General features: G+C 43.0%; 1 protein-coding gene across 3 annotated transcripts in view; it reads right to left on the bottom strand.

Moving 5' to 3' along the window:
* The window catches only part of slc8a3 (solute carrier family 8 member 3), a 514840-nt gene that overhangs the window by 146902 nt on the left and 351454 nt on the right, over positions 1-16484 (bottom strand). Inside the window, exons 2-3 of one of the 3 annotated variants that reach the window (XM_078563166.1) lie at positions 11905-12011; positions 9014-9117 (exon numbers count right to left, since the gene is read on the bottom strand). In XM_078563166.1, the coding sequence (XP_078419292.1) occupies positions 9014-9032 (19 nt within the window). In that variant the 5' untranslated portion in view covers positions 9033-9117; positions 11905-12011. The remainder of the gene's footprint in view (positions 1-9013; positions 9118-11904; positions 12012-16484) is intronic. The other 2 variants (XM_078563165.1, XM_078563167.1) reach the window with 2 other exon arrangements.

Consider the following 16484-nt stretch of genomic DNA (forward strand, 5'->3'; position numbering starts at 1 on the left):
GAAAGAGAAGGAAAAGAGAGAAAGGATCAAATCTCAGTTACAATTATTAGCAGCCTTCCATTTTCGCTTGGAACAGATGAGGTAAGTGCAGCTGGCAATGACTCTCAGCTCCTTTCATTTTTTCATTTCTCTGGCTTGAAATGTTTGACATCATTCAGTTTTTATTCTTGCAACTTTTGCAGACTATCAAAGTGTATTTTATTAGCACACCCCAAATAGCACCTTAAGGATATGGAACAGTAAGAAATATATTCATTTACTCTTAATGAACAAATAAATAATTTTAATCAAAATAAATATATTTTGCGCCATTATGCAAAATTAGGTTATATCCTGATCAAGGCATAAAGCAGAGGGCATTTATTTTACACCTGGACTGGTTAGAAAATTCGCGGCAGTGTGATTTTCCAATCCAACTGCACCCCATCTTCCACTGGTAGCATGAGATCTCAGAAGGTCCCTCCTGTATTCTCAAGGTCACGATGGTCACTGAATGTGTCCGTGGTTACTTTGAGGTGGTTTTTATGATGTATTTCAACTGCCCAATCCAAATTCTTTTGGGTTTAGGGGGTTGGGGGGAGTGGTTTCCCACTCTACATTTATATAGCGCCTTTAGTTAAAAAGCCCCAAGGTGCTTCTCAGGGACATAATCAGACAAAAACTTACTCTGAGCCAAAGGAGGAGATATTAGGACAATTAACTAAAAGCTTGGCCAAAGAGGTAGGTTTAAAGTGTGTCTTACAGGATGAGAGAAAACTTGGTGCCTAGAGCCCTGCATGGATGAAGGTGCATGACTGCCAATGGTAGAGCCAAGATGTGGGGACGATGCAGAAGACGCCAGAGTTGGAGAAATGCAAAGCTCTCAGAAGGTTGTAGGGCTGGGTGAGGTTACAGAAATTTGGCGGGGGTGGGGGTGAAGAGGCTAAATCCATGGAGGGATTTGAACACAAGGATGAGTACTTTAAATTCAAGGCCTTGGTGGACAGGGAGCCAATGTAGGTCAATGCCCACAGACATGAAAGGTGAATGGAACTTGGTGCAAGTTAGGATACAGGGAGCAGGTTTTGGCTAATCCAAGTTCACAGTCACTGTACTTGAAAGTAATTGAATCCATTGAGCACAATGCGATACAGAGCTGTATCAAAATGCAAGTTGTGAAATTGGGGCCAATTGGGAACAGGGTCGCACATGTTATAATATGCCTAGATCAGGATTACCTGCATACTGAGGACGAAGGAGAACGGTCATCCTGCATGCTGGAATTTGGGACACAAATTTCAATTGGATTAAATAAACATTAGTGGAATCTGAATTTCTAACATTGCACTATATGAATCTCATGTTCCAGAATACTACACCAAATCCAAGGCCCTGTTCCATATCGAATAACACATTTCTGCATAGTCTTCTTAATATTGCTTATTTCACTAGGAATTGCTTTTTTGTAGCAACCGCTTGCTGTACACAGGGATTAGGTAATGAGCCAAAAAGAAAACAATGCGGAGTCAACAGTATCCACTCAATTCAATGTGCACAGGCCGGATTTCTAACAATCCAAAATAAAATAAACGCAACAGGAGTTTGACTAACAACACAGTGTAAAACGGCTAGCCAGTTCCTGCACTCCTTCTCCAGGGTATATCCCATTTTGGTAATTATTTAACTCCTTTGGCCACATTTTTAAACAAAGGGAGAAAGCAACAAAATAAAGTGTTTCAAACCCTTTTCTTTATCGTGCGATAACAGTTTAAAATAAATACTACGACCTGTATTTAGTTAACCATCATCTGAATAACTTTGATTGACTGTTCAATCAAGGTAACCTGGAGAGTGGGAGTATGCTGATTGGGCAATTCAGGCTTGCTCATCCAATTAGCTGGAATCAAAATGATCTAATTGGGTCCTTCAATTTAAAGGGAAGCCACTCTACAAATTTAATATGCTACAAAGTATGTGGCATGTGAGAATAAAAAAGACTAAGTGGTCCATCAAATCCACCCCATTTAAAATATCTGAAGAATGGTCATACAGACTTGAAACGTTAACTCTGTTTCTCTCTCCACAGATGCTGTCAGACCTGCTGAGCTTCTCCAGCATTTTCTTGTTTTTGTTCCAATTAAAATATACTTGCCTACAATTAAAACCCCAGTAAACTTGAAACAATTCAGTTAGGTACATTTAACTCAGTCAAATCGCTCAGGGGTAAAATGTCTGCAGGATCAATGTGATCTCCCGGACTGCCTAAGGGGTTTAGTGAGGGAATTTTCTAGATTTCCACCATTTTTTTTGTCGTGTGTTTTTTTTTTGCCTCTCCCAGGCGACTGGATGCCAGGGAGGAGAAGTATAGGAAGTGTCAAGTCATGATACTTCAGTCATTGTGAGTGTGTTATAGGCTAGACTGGACTTTTCCTGCTTGTCCATATGTAACTTTCCTCAATTAAGTGGCTCATTTTTCAGTTCTCTTTTTAAGAACGGAAAATGCTGTAAATGTGCACCAGGCAGAGAAAGGACAGCTTGTGTGTAGACAGTCCAACTGAGCCACCTTTTCCTTTTCTGGACAAGACTCCAAAGGGCCTGCATCTGAAATGTTAATCTGTCTTATCTTGTTTCCAATGCTAATGGGCCTGCTGTGTAGCTCCAACGTGTTCCCTTCATACTTTGGCTCCTAGTATTAGCAGTGTTTAATCTTATCATGTTGCTTTTGCTGTTTTTCACTTATTGCTGTCTACCACTGCTGGTCACGTGACTCTTGTGACCAACGGGGTGAGCAAATGGTCTGTTCCAAGCCTTTGGTTTATACGCCTGTTGAGTCAGCTGCTGTGAGGTGAGGAACAGCAGCCATCTTATGACTACCTTTCCTCTCATTCCCCTTTCCTGAGCGAGGAGGTGCCTGCCCTCATCACAAAAGTACAGTTGAAAGCAAGATCTCAGCAGATCAGGGGTTAGGGATTTGCTAGGAATCAAATACCTGCTGTGACATTCCACAACTTGTATTCGTTTATACATGCACCGGCTATAAGCATGTAACAAACCAATAGTAATTATAAATCACAGAATGGAAAAATCAAGTTTGGAAGTGCAATTTAAGTAGCTACATGAAGCGGAATAAAATCTGAAATAAAATCTGAATTAAATTGGAATAAAGTGGTTCTCTTTGGAAAGAGGATGTGCTAAATCTAAATAGAATTGTTCTTTTTGGAAAGGGGATGTGCTGACTTGCTCATGAGCTGCTCTTGGCATGGAGTGGCTCAGCTGTTGATCATGTCCTAACCCAAGGAAGAAGCTGCAGCAAACCAAACTTCTGGCCCAACACTGCATGCACTCAGAACTCCAGATCACATTCAAGAGAATAAATGCACAAAAGGCACATTGGATGGACTTTTTCAGGAATTAATGGTGCTCAGGTCTTGGCTTATAAGATTCCAACCTCCCAAAGCATTCCCCAGTGTGTTACTTTCTCCCATTCTAAATGCCATCAAAAGTGAACCAAGTCGCAGTGCTCGTACTGAATACTTTCGACACTGCTTTTTAATTTTTTGCAATATGCATAAACAGCATTGCATATCAAAGGTTAGTGACTCCTTCATCTCAGTTTTTTTTTATTATGTAACCTTTGTATTGCCAGAGCAACTGAGAGATGCAAAGCTCCTGAGAAGGTGAAAGGATCTGGGGGAGGGGAAACACTGTGCAAACTGCATTTTTTACACGGTTACTGAATCCGGTTTGTGTAGATCACGAGAATGATACTGTTGCTCCGTCAAACCTGCAGAGCCTCCACTTTGTTGGTAATTTCTGCCATGGTGAGTCTCAGAGCTTTTCTGGCATGCTTCTTTAACCAAACCAAGATACAACACATTCTTGTCATTCAACAGGCAGGACAGCAACAGAACGGGAGAGCAAACAAATGTGAAGAGGTGCACACAACTGATGACAGCACTGTCACAAGCAAAAATGAAAGTGTATTTAAAGAGACAGCATCCCCTTCATGATTATTATTCAGCATTACATTAGCTGAAAAACGACACCTGACTGAACCCTGGACTAGAAAGTTACAGCTTTTTATTTACTGAGGTGGGGCAGGAAAGGAAAATTATTTGAAATTTGAAAGCCACCAATTGAAATTGTTTAAATAGCTCATTTAGCATGTTCATCTTTTAAAAAGTAAACTGCATTTGATTAGACAAAATATTACATGGGAGTTTAATATTGTTGAGTGCTTTATTAAACAGCCACAAATATTCAACGGAAATTATTAATAATTTCAATAGCGAATTCTGCCCTGTTGTAAGACACAAAGAACTGGAATAAAATGTGTTCATTTAAAACTGGGCTCTGGCTGCCTGGTTTCTATTTTCAAACTTTCGAGACAACCCACGCACTATGCTATCCCAGCAACGCTAGTGTGGGGTGAAGTCAAAATTAATGATCACAGATGGCTCCTTAGACAGCATCTTCCAAGCCCACGACCACTACTACTTTTTTTATTCATTCATGGCTTGTAGGCGTCGCTGGCTAGGCCAGCGTTTATTGCCCATCCCTAATTGCCTTTGAGAAGGTGGTGGTAAGCTGCCTTCTTGAACCGCTACAGTCCATGTGGTGTAGGTACACCCACAGTGCTGTTAGGGAAGGAATTCCAGGATTTTGACCCAGCAACAGTGAAGGAACGGCGGTATATTTCCAAGTCAGGATGGTGAGTGGCTTGGAGGGGAACTTCCAGATGGTGGTGTTCATCTGCTGCCCTTGTCCTTCTAGGTGGTAGCGGTCGTGGGTTTGGAAGGTGCTGTCTAAGGAGCCTTGGCGAATTCCTGCAGTGCATCTTGTAAATGGTACAAACTACTGTCACTATGCATCGGTGGTGGAGGGAGTGAATGTTTATGGATGAGGTGCTAATCAAGTGGGTTGCTTTGTCCTGGATGGTGTCTAGCTTCTTGAGTGTTGTGGGAGCTGCACTCATCCAGGCAAGTGGAGAGAATTCCATTGTACACCTGACTTATGCCTTGTAGATGGTGGACAGGCTTTGGGGAGTCAGAAGGTGAATTACTCGCTGCAAGATTTCTAGCCTCTGACCTACTCTTGTAGCCACAGTATTTATATGGCTAGTCTAGTTCAGTTTCTGGTCAATGGTAACCCGCAGGATATTGATAGTGGGGGATTCAGCCATGGTAATGCCATTGAATGTCAAGAGGCAACAGTTTGATCCTCTCTTGTTGGAGATGGTCATTGTCTGACACTTGTGTGGTGCCAATGTTACTTGCCACTTGTCAGCCCAAGCCTGGATATTGTCCAGGTCTTGCTGCATTTGGACATGGACTGCTTCAGTATCTGAGGAGTTGCAAATGATGCTGAACATTGTGCAATCATCAGCGAACATCCCCATTTATGACTTTACGATGGAAGGAAGGTCATTGTGAAGCAGCTGAAGGTGGTTGGGTTGAGGACACTACCCTGAGGAACTCCTGCGGTGATGTCCTAGAGCTGAGATGACTGACCTCCAAAAACCACAACCATCTTCCTTTGTGCTAGGTATGACTCCAACCAGTGGAGAGTTTTCCCCCTGATTCCCATTGACTCCAGTTTTGCTGGGGCTCCTTGTTGCCACATTCAGTCAAATGCTGCCTTAATGTCAAGGGCAGTCACTCTCAACTCACCTCTGGAGTTCAGCTCTTTTGTCCATGTTTGAACCAAGGCTGTAATGAGGTCCAGAGCCGAGTGGCCCTGGCGGAACCCAAACTGAGCATCAGTGAGCAGGTTATTGCTAAGCAAGTGCTACTTGATAGCACTTTTGATGGCCCCTTTCATCACCTTACTGATGACAGTGGACTGATAGGGTGGTAGTTGGCCGGGTTGGATTTGTCTTGTTTTTTGTGTACAGGGCATACTTGGGCAATTTTCCACATAGCCGGGTAGATTCCAGTGTTGTAGCTGTACTGGAACAGCTTGGCTAGGGGTGCGGCAAGTTCTGGAGCACGAGTCTTCGGTACTTTTGCCGGAATATTGTCAGGGCCCATAGCCTTTTGTAGTATCCAGTGCCTTCAGCTGTTTCTTGATATCTAGTGGAGTGAATGAAATTGGCTGAAGACTGGCATCTGTGCTGCTGGGAACTCTGGACGAGGCTGAGATGGATCATCCAGTTGTTACCTCTGGCTGAAGATTGTTGCAAATGCTTCAGCCTTATCTTTTGCACTAATGTGCTGGGCTCCCTCATCACGGAGGATGGAAGTATTTGTGGAGCCTCCTCCTCCTCCAGTGAGATGTTTAATTGTCCACCACCATTCACAACTGTGGCTATCTAGAAGGACAAGGGCAGTAGACACATGGGAAAACCACCACCTAGAAGTTCCCCTCCAAGCCACTCACCATCCTGACTTAGAAATATATCGCTGTTCCTTCACTGTTGCTGGGTTAAAATTCTGGAGCTCTCTTCCTAACAGCACTGTGGGTGTACCTACACCACATGGACCGCATCGGTTCAAGAAGACAGCTCACCACCACCTTCTCAAGGACAGTTAGGAGTGGGCAACGAATGCTGGCCTAGCCAGCGACGCCCACATCCCATGAATGAATTTTTAAAATGTCAAATACTGTGTGCAACCTGATCTTTTAATCCAGACGTAAGTAAGTTGTCTTCGAAGAAGTGGAGAAGTAACTGAAAAGATGCGGTGTGAGGCAGGACCACTCATTGTGATGAGTCATTCATGGCCATTGTCATGATTTTCAAACTGTTTTGAATCAAACATGTGCCACTATACTGTGACCCTCACATTACACTGTGACCCCACACACTATAATGTGACCCCTCGTAGCTATTGTGACCCTTCATAACTATTCTGTGACCCCCTCACACACTGTGACCCCTCATAACTATTCTGTGACCCCTCACACTATTCTGTGCCATCTCACACTACATTGTGAACCCTTGCACTATTCTGTGACCCTTTACACTGTATTGTGACCCCTTACAGTATTCTGTAACCCCTTGCACTATTCTGTGACCCCTCACACTATACTATGACCCTCCCCCACACTCTACTGTGACCCTTCATACTATTGTGACCCCTCACACTATTCTGTGACCCTTCACATATTCTATGACCCCTCGCACTATACTGTGACCCCCATACTATCCTGTGACCCCTCACACTATACTTTAACACCTCACACTATTCAGTGACCTTCGCACTATACAGTGACCCTCACACTATTCTGTGACCCCTTACTCTATACTGTGACACCTGGCACTATCCTGATACCCCTCACACTATTTCATGACCCTTCACACTATACTGTGACCCCTCACACTATACTGTGACCCCTTGCTCTATATTGTAATCTCTTGCTAGGCCTCAATAGCTCCAAACCAATTCTGCTCAACAAACATTATTAGTCAAGGCTATTTTGACAAATTTGGTTAAAGTTTTGAATTCTTTTGCATGCTTTACTGTTTTTGACTGATCATTTGCTGTTAATCTTGGGTTAAGCCTCTCGTTCCCAAAGTTCATGACAGCCTCACACCACAGTAGCAAGCTATAAACATCAAAGGAACAGAGCGAAATCATTCCGATTTGCCACTTAGCATTGCTGCTCTTTTACTAGTGTCCCTTTTGTGTGGATTAGACAAGTCAAGATCAGGCCCTGTTGTAAGGGCACTTGAACGTCTCTTGGGGAAGCTGCTTACCCTGACATGGGTCAGAACCTGGAATCACAGGATCGTACAGCATGAAAGAATCGTTCAGTCAGGATCTGAATGATCACAGCTTGAAGTCTATGGGTAACAACAGTTAAGGATCCATCATAATGAACGGCCTATAACACTCCAACCGGTACTTCAGCTCTCCACTTCTTTGAAGGCAATTTCATTACTTCTGCATTAAAAGATCAGATTCCATGGAACATTTTCCTTATTCTGTGATTAGTAATGTGGTCCCTGCCTGGTCAGTCTTGACGGGAGAGCACAGTATGAGCGTGTCAGTGCTGCCTCTTTGAAAGAGCAATCCAATGACTCCCACTTCACCTGCTCTTTCCCCATAGCCCTGTAAATTTTACCCTTCAAGTATTCAAGTATCCAATTTTCTTTTGAAAGCCAATATCCATCGCCCTTTCAGGTTGGACATTCCAGATCACAACTAAGCGCCGTGTAGAAACATTTCTCTGGGCCTTCTCTCTGGTTCCTTTGCCAATTACCTTAAAACCTGCCAGGGTTAACAGTTTCACCCTATCTACCTGATCAAATCCCCTCTTAACTTTGGACCACTCAATTAATTGCCCCATAATCTTCTCTGCTCTAGAGAGAACAATCCCAGCTTCTCGAGCCTCTCCACAGGAGAGAGAGAATGGAAGGTTTGCGAGACAAGGTAGGGGAAAATGGAACAAAAAAATACTACTGTCATGATGAGCACAGTCATTTAAAGTTGGGTTATTTTCTTGTTATTCATTCATGGGATGTGAGTGTCACTGGCAAGGCCAGTATTTATTACCTTGAAACTATGCAAGTAGTTGCAGTCAGTTTAAGAAAATAAAATGGATGTGGTTGTTGCAAGGTCCCTGGGATTCTATTGGAGTTAACCCCCTTTCTCAATCCCATTGAACACTGATTAAAAAAACAGCTTGAAGAACATCCTTAGCTGCTCAAATCGAGGGGATGCTGTCTCCTCAGTGATGGACATGTACGGCTGACTGGCTGGAAAGATGCTAATCTTAAATTTTCTTAAAATAAAGTAATGACGAATAAAAGAGCAACAGAATTAAGCTGATCACAGGAAAATGGAGACATGTGCATTGCCTCAGGACCTCTGGAGTTTGGCTCACAGGAATAAAGAAGAGGCCTCATGCCCTTGTGGCAATGAGGCAAGAAGTACAAAATAATAGACCAGGCTGAGGCAATACAGTGCACGTTGTCTTGGAGAGAAACAAAAAAAGCACTAGGCGTAGATGACCGAAACAGGGTGAGAGCGGGAATACAGGAGGAAAAATGATAGATTTTCTCAAAAAGCCGTTACATCTCAGGATCTCACACCTGATATTCCTCGTTTCATCCATTTCGGTTCACCAAGCACAATGAAGAAATGTTCTTGCTTTTCGTATTCCTCATCATCATTTATTTTAACGCTTATGGCTTTCCTGTAAGGATATAAGAAAGAAAATGTACAATGGGTTGCTACAAAACCACTGCAGTCGCACATGCGATTTTTTATTTTTTGTAAACTTGCTTGACGGTTAGTGGGAGGCGGCCTGCAGCACACCCAGATTGGTGTCACATGTCACCATTCTCTTGGTTTATTAGTAGAACATATTAAAGCTAAATTTAGGCCTTCTTCCCCATTCATCCCTCCACACTCCACCCCCCCTCCCCCACACACTCCCTCCCCCCACCCCCAACTCTTAATTACATCAAGTGCTGGTAAAGAGATGACAAAGTTCCAGTCATATAACCTGCCAAACCCTTCAAGCGTCCAACTCTGAGTAGCTTTATTCTGAAGCCAACTTAAATCCCAACTCAAGCCGATGGGGAAAGCAAAAATAAGTCCGCACCCAGGACGCAAAAAACAGCTCAGACCAGAACTCTTATTTCCCAGTTTATGCTGGTGTCCTATTTTTAAGGTATACAAAACCAGTTCGGACCAGTGTTCTTATTTCCCGGTTTTTACTGTTTTTTTTCCCTTTTGGGCAGTTTTTATTTGGACGTCCTTGTCACTGCATTCCTGCCTGGTGAATACCTGGTTCAGTCAGTCAAGGCAGGTGAAGAAGGTGCTTCTAACGTGTTAAGTGTGGTTGTTATTGTGCAGTCTAAAAGTAGTGCAGGGACTGGCCAAAGTCTTTTGAAAGGGAAGGGTTTTTAAAAAAATTTTCATGGGATGTGGGCATCAGTATCGAGTTCAGCCTTTGTTGCCCATGCTTCATCGTGTCTGAACTGAGAGGCTTGCTAGGTCATTTCAGAGGGCAGTCAAGAGTCAACCACATTGCTGTGGGTCTGGAGTCACATGTAGGCCAGACCAGGTAAGGATGGCAGATTTCCTTCCCTCAAGGGGATTAGTGAACCAGATGGGTTTTCACTACAATCAATGAAAGTTGAAATATTGCTATCTTCCAGATTTATTAATTTGAATTTAAACCAACCCACCAGCTGCCATGGTGGGATTTGAATCCCTGTCTCCAGAGCGTGGCCTGAGCCTCTGAATTCCTAATTCAGTGACATTACCACTATACCACCATCACCCCATAAATGAGACATTTAATGCCAGCACACTTGCCCTGGTACGTTTATACAGGCCAGTCAAATTGCAGTCTGAATTCAACCATATCTCAGAGTTTCAGTGTCAACTCATGTGTGGTTGGTGATCAGCTTGCTAGACCACTGCATAGATCTGTTAAAAGTCAACCACGTTGTATGGGGCTGGAGTCACATCGAGGCCAGATTGGGTCATGTATTCTTCCCAAAGTTAGTGAACCAGCAAGGTTTAACAGAGTCTTTATTTTTAAAACTGAATTCCAATTCTCAAACTTTCATGATGAGATTTGAATTCAATATCCTCTGGATTATTAGTCCAGGCATTAGACCAGGTTTACAACTGCACTGTGCTATCATGTCCCTTCCTGCTGCCACCCCTAATCCCTTGCGCTAGAGGTGAAGGAAATCCTGCTTTGTGTGTGTTTAATTTGCCGACAGCTCATGTTGGTCTGTGAGGCCGTCAGGTCTCAAGATTGAGTTATTGTGCTGAGAACGACTTGGAAAATGCTGCAGCAAAGCACTGCGTTGTCATAGTACCATCAGAGTGTGCTCTCAGGCAAGATGGGGTTAGGATACATGCCCCTGTACCTGCCTGCTCCAGCTTTTGGAATAAACAGTGCAGCCCAGGTACTGCGAGCTAAGGGCAGTATGCACCACTCACACAGCAGAGCACTAGCCTCCCCTCAAGCGCCTTATCAAAGTAACCCTCCCCTTCAGTTATTTGATCTGGAATTTGAAGAAATGGTGTGATGTTTTAATATTTCAAATTCGGTGGCTCTCTGCAGGATGAAAAGTTAATTTTGGGCTGCAATTCCTTTTGCCTGGGATTCCCTCAGCCGTGGCATGGCCAAGAAGCCTTTCTGTTTCCAGGACACTGCACGCTTCTTGGCATCCTATGTTTATTGAACACAGGGAAGCACCATCTTGATTTCATTGCTGGTACGTCAAGGTCGTTGTGCCTTCTTTACAGTGCAATGCTGCCAGTGGAGGTGGTCTGGGCCTTTGGGACAACACTCCAGTTTAAATGTGGTGTTCCTGCCAGCAGAGGCAAAACGCACCATCTCCAGAGATGCTGCTAGCCTCCTCCTGCCAAGGCTGCAAATAGCTATTTCTTTCTGGCTGCTGACAGTCCAGCAATGCAACAACCATAGTGTTGGGCTGTACATACCCTACCCCTCGCCAAAACTGAATACCATGATTTGAACAGTGCAAATACATGATGGTTCTCCCCTGTCACCCATGCAGCACTGTTCAGCTTGAACCAGCTCAGGTATATGTTTATTTATATCAAGGGGTCATATTATTCAGCTTGCAGGGACCAAAGTTGGACCAGCACACTGACACATGCTCATGGGCCGCACTTTCTACAATGGGCACAAGAGACTGTAAGCTGTTGGCAACAGGAAAAAGCATGGTTGTCATTTAAAAAAGGCTCAGAGTTGGCAGGTTATTGAAACGGTGATGGGTGGGTCAGCTGGGCAGCTCACTAATACACCAAGGTCGAAATGGGCGGCATGTGACAGATCTGACTGCGAGAGTGCAGCAGTGTTAAATATCTCTTGGGAATCAAGCAGTCAAACAAGACAAAGAGAGAGGGGGAGGGGGAAATAAGAGAAAGGGAAAGAAGGAAGGAGAGAGGAGGGTCTTCAGCAGTGGCTCATTCTGGGCGAGTACTCCACCTTTCTGTGAACTCATATCCACCATGCGGGGGTCCATCAGCTCAATGAAGAAACTCTTGTTTTTTTCATATTCCTCATCATCAATTATTTTGATCTGAGCTCTTTTGCTGCAAATGAAAAACAATAATGTCACAAGGGAAGGGAAAGGAAGGGAGGAGGGGGAGGAAAAGAATGGGTGGGGGAAGGGTGGGACCATGGGTGCAGTGATGGGTGAGTATCGCCAATAAGGGCAATTAGTACCCCAGAGCAGAGATTACATTGTCAGTGATGAACTGTACTATACCTGTGGACAAACAACAAACAAAACCTGGAAAGCTCCGCTCTGGTGATCAGATGCATTTTGTGTATTAGTATAACCTACACAGTAATATGTTTGTGTAAAATTCCTCTGTCTGCTATTCTAACACAGACCAGTCTAAAATGCGTGGGCACCTCGCTGGGCTAAAATGCCGTCAAAGGAATTCACACTGATGTGTTGATGGTTCTCTCATGATCTCTCCCACAACGTGAGGCCTCCTCAGGATTAAGGCAGTCAAAATGCCGCTGCTATACAACGCTCGTTAGTCAACACAATGGGCTACTAGTTTCCCCCTCAGCAGATCACTGCTGGTACACTCTAATGGAAAACTCCTCCTATATGCGTTCAGAATTTAGTTAAAACTTCCACCAGTTAAAAAAAAATATTAAAAATAAAAATTCTTGAAGATAAAGTCCTCTCCTAAATTTCCACAAAATATATATATATTTAATTAGAACATAACATAAGAACACTTATAGGAGCTAATGGCAATAATCACCTCTTTGCATATATTTAGACCTGCTTTATGAGCCTCCCTTTAATATGCAATGATTATGTACATAACGAGCTGTTAGTAACCAGGCTAGAATTTGACTGAAAAGTTCTAATAAGATCAGAAATCACTAGACCCTGAGTGAATTGGCAGTATGAATATTTAATACAGTATATACCCTGTCATCAGTTCAAGGCCGTAATCCTATCTTGGCGACCTGTCAGCTATCTTCAACCAATACAATAAACACACTGCACGATGTTATCATAGATGTTGAATTGCTTGATGAGATTACTGGCTTTTTATCACTCTCCATCACCCTATACACAATTTGCACAGAATGTGTTACATTTCTTCAAAGCAGAGTGCCTTCAGAATAACTCTGGCAAGGGCTTGAATCAATTAAGAGTTGTATGAGCTTACGAACATGTGGAATAGGAGCAGAAGTAGGCCATTCGGCCCCTCAAGCCTGCTCTGCCATCCAATAAAGATCATGGCTGATCTGCTTGCGTTTTGAATTCCACATTCCCATCTACCCCTGGTAACCTTTGATACCCTTGCCTAACAAGAATCTACCTTAAAAATATTCAATGACCCCGCCTCCACCGCCTTCTGAGGCAGAGTTCCAAAGTCGCACAACCCTCAGGGAAAAAAAAAATTCTCCTCATCTCAGTCCTAAAACGGAAACCCTTAATTTTAAAACAGTGCCCCCTAGTTCTGGACTCACCCACAACAGGAAACATCCTTTTGACGTCCACCTTGTCAATACCGTTTACGATCTTATATACTTCAATCAAGTCACCCCTCACTCTTCTAAACTCCACTGGATACAAGCCTAGTCTGTCCAACTTTTCCTCATAAGACAACCCGCTCATTCCGGATATGAATCCAGTAAACCTCCTCTGAACCGCTTCCAATGCATTTACATCCTTCCTTAAATAAAGAGGTCAAAACTGCACATAGTATTTGAGGTGAGGTCTCACCAATGCCCTGTATAACTGAAGAATAAAATTCCTACTTTTTTGTTCAATTTCTTTTGTAATAAAGGAAAGCATTCCATTAGCCTTCTTAATTACTTGCTGTACCTGCATACTAACTTTTTGTGACTCATGCACTAGAACACCTAGATGTCTCTGCACTTCGGAATTCTGCAGCTGTTCTCTGTTTAAGTAATACTTATTTTTTTTATTCTTCCTGCCAAAGTGAACAACTTCACATTTTCCCACATTATACTCCAACTGCCAGATTTTGGCTCACTCACTCAACCTGTCTATAGCCATCTGTTACCTTATGTCCTTTTCACAACATACTTTCCTACCTATCTTTGTGTCATCTGCAAATTTAGCTATCATGCCTTCACTCCCCTCATCTAAGTCATTGATATAAGTTGTAAAATGTTGAGGCCCCAGCACAGACCCCTGTGGGACTCCACTCGTCACATCCTGCCAGTCAGATAAAAACCCTTTCATGCATACTCTCTGCTTCCTGTCAGCCAGCCAATCTTCTATCCAGGCTAATATGTTACCCCCTACACCATGCGCTTTAATTTTCCACAACAACCTTTGATGTGGCACCTCATCAAATGCCTTCTGGAAATCCAAGTATAGTACATCTACAGGCTCTCCTTTAACCACAGCGCATGTTACTCCTTCAAAGAACTCCAGTAAACTGATTAAACATGATTTCCCTTTCACAACGCTTACCTTGAGCTTCTCTAAGTGCCCAGCTATAACCTCCTTAATGATCGATTTTAACACCTTCCCCATGACAGAGGTCAGGCTAACTGGCCTATAGTTTCCTGTTTCTGCCTCCCTTCTCTGCATTCTTGAAAAGAGGGTTTATATTTGCTACTTTTCAGTCTGATGGAACCTTTCCGGAATCTAGGGAATTTTGGAAAATGAACACTGATGCATCTACTACCTCATTAGCCACCTCTGTTAAGACCCTAGGATGAAGCCCATCAGCACCCGGAGACTTGTCAGCCCGCGGCGCCATCAGTTTGCTCAGTGCTGCTTCACTAGTGATTGTAATTTCACCAAGGTCCCTTCTCCCTTTCACCTCCTGACTTACAGCTATTACTGGAATGTTTTTTGTATCCTGCAAGGCCTCTCTCATTCCAGGTTTCATTACGGTCATGTTTCTGATGGCTACATAGCGCCCACTGCTGGCAAGTGAACTTCTGGATGCAAATGTTGGCTGGGGACAGAGCCTGGCTGATCTGTAACATTCCCCTGGTGGAATACCTCACCGACAGTTTGGTGTCCAGGCTGACATATAATGAGCCTCTGGGCGAGGTATTCCAGCATGGGCTACAGGGTTTAGGCATGAAGGGAAAAGGCACACACTCCAAAGCCATTGTATTTAAACAGTTGAATTCCTGTCCTTGGATTAAAAGTGTGCCAAATAAAACATAGGATAGGCAACTACAGACCCTGTACCGTAAAGAACCAATAAAGCATCAGTCAACCCATTAACATCGAAAGTAATACAAGGAATCTAATACACTCAAATTAACAATCAAATGGTTGATTTTAATTATTGATTTATCACTGGCATTAAAAATATAAAAATCAAAGAGAAACACCCTCATTTATCGATCAACACCAACTTTCAGCTTAGATATCTGGGGCAAGTTCCAGTGGGAGTGTAACGGGAATAAATAAGTATTGTTTCATATTTATGAAATTTAACATTATTTGGTAATAAAATGAAAAGCCAGGTCAGATTATATTCAGGTGTCTCACATCTCTATAAATGCATAAAATTAGTCAATTTAAAGGCCAACGGTGGCTTGCTCACTATACGACATGAAGACATGACATTAGCCACAGGCCTCTTTGACTGTTTGGTCTTGACACTTTACGGGCAGTGCAGACTGAGCTGCCAGGAACTGACAGCAGGGTCATGTTGTTGGCTTGCTGTGACTCAAGGAGGTCCCTACCTGTACAAAGCAGTCGAAGGTGCAACGTGTTAACTTTACAGGAACCAGCCGTAGTCATGGTTTTATTCTTTCCATTTGATTGGGAGGATGAAGGTTGTGCAATGGCACTCTCTGCTCTTAGTTGGGTCAGTTGCAGAGTAAAGCTCTCTCCTTTGTGCCTTCAAAGGTGTACTTTTTAGCAAGAACATCAAACGAATCGAGCACCCCTACTAAAATTCCATGCAGCCCTCCTCCTCAGATTGCCAGTTTGCGGGCAGTTTGTGCTGTAGGCAGCTTCAAACACCCTCCCGGTTGTCAGTATGTGGGAATCTAAACTCATTTGGCATAAGACTCTTAAAATTTAGACATAAACCATCAGCCCAGGCCAGGGGTCGGCAGCCTGAGACTCATTAAGGACTCATGTGCAACTGCTGGCCTCAATCCATTTTCACTCGTTATTTATATTTCGAAAATAGTTATTGAAATGTGTTCCTGATTAAAAAGAGCATCAGGCATCTGAAAATCTCCTTGCCGATGGATATTTTAACACATAACAGCTAGCACTTGTGACAGGTTTAATCATAAAAATACGAAATTCTATCAAAACACCCAGGGATCAAAAATCATGATGAATTACAGTTGTACTGTATTTCTAAGCAAAATGACATCATGTGCCATTGCTTATCACCCACAGATATTGATGGCAATTAAGTGGCTTGTTTCATTTTCTTAAATGCTTATGAACATTGTACTTGTGTGAAAGTGTTATTCATTTAACAACTTTTTTGTTTAAAAAAACCTTTAAAATGTTTTTGGCAATCAAATGACTGCTTTCAATGATATTAATTCATGTATGTTTATGAGCGTCA

This window comes from Cetorhinus maximus, chromosome 18 (genome assembly GCF_964194155.1).
Source record: "Cetorhinus maximus chromosome 18, sCetMax3.hap1.1, whole genome shotgun sequence".
Taxonomy (NCBI): Eukaryota; Metazoa; Chordata; class Chondrichthyes; order Lamniformes; family Cetorhinidae; genus Cetorhinus; species Cetorhinus maximus.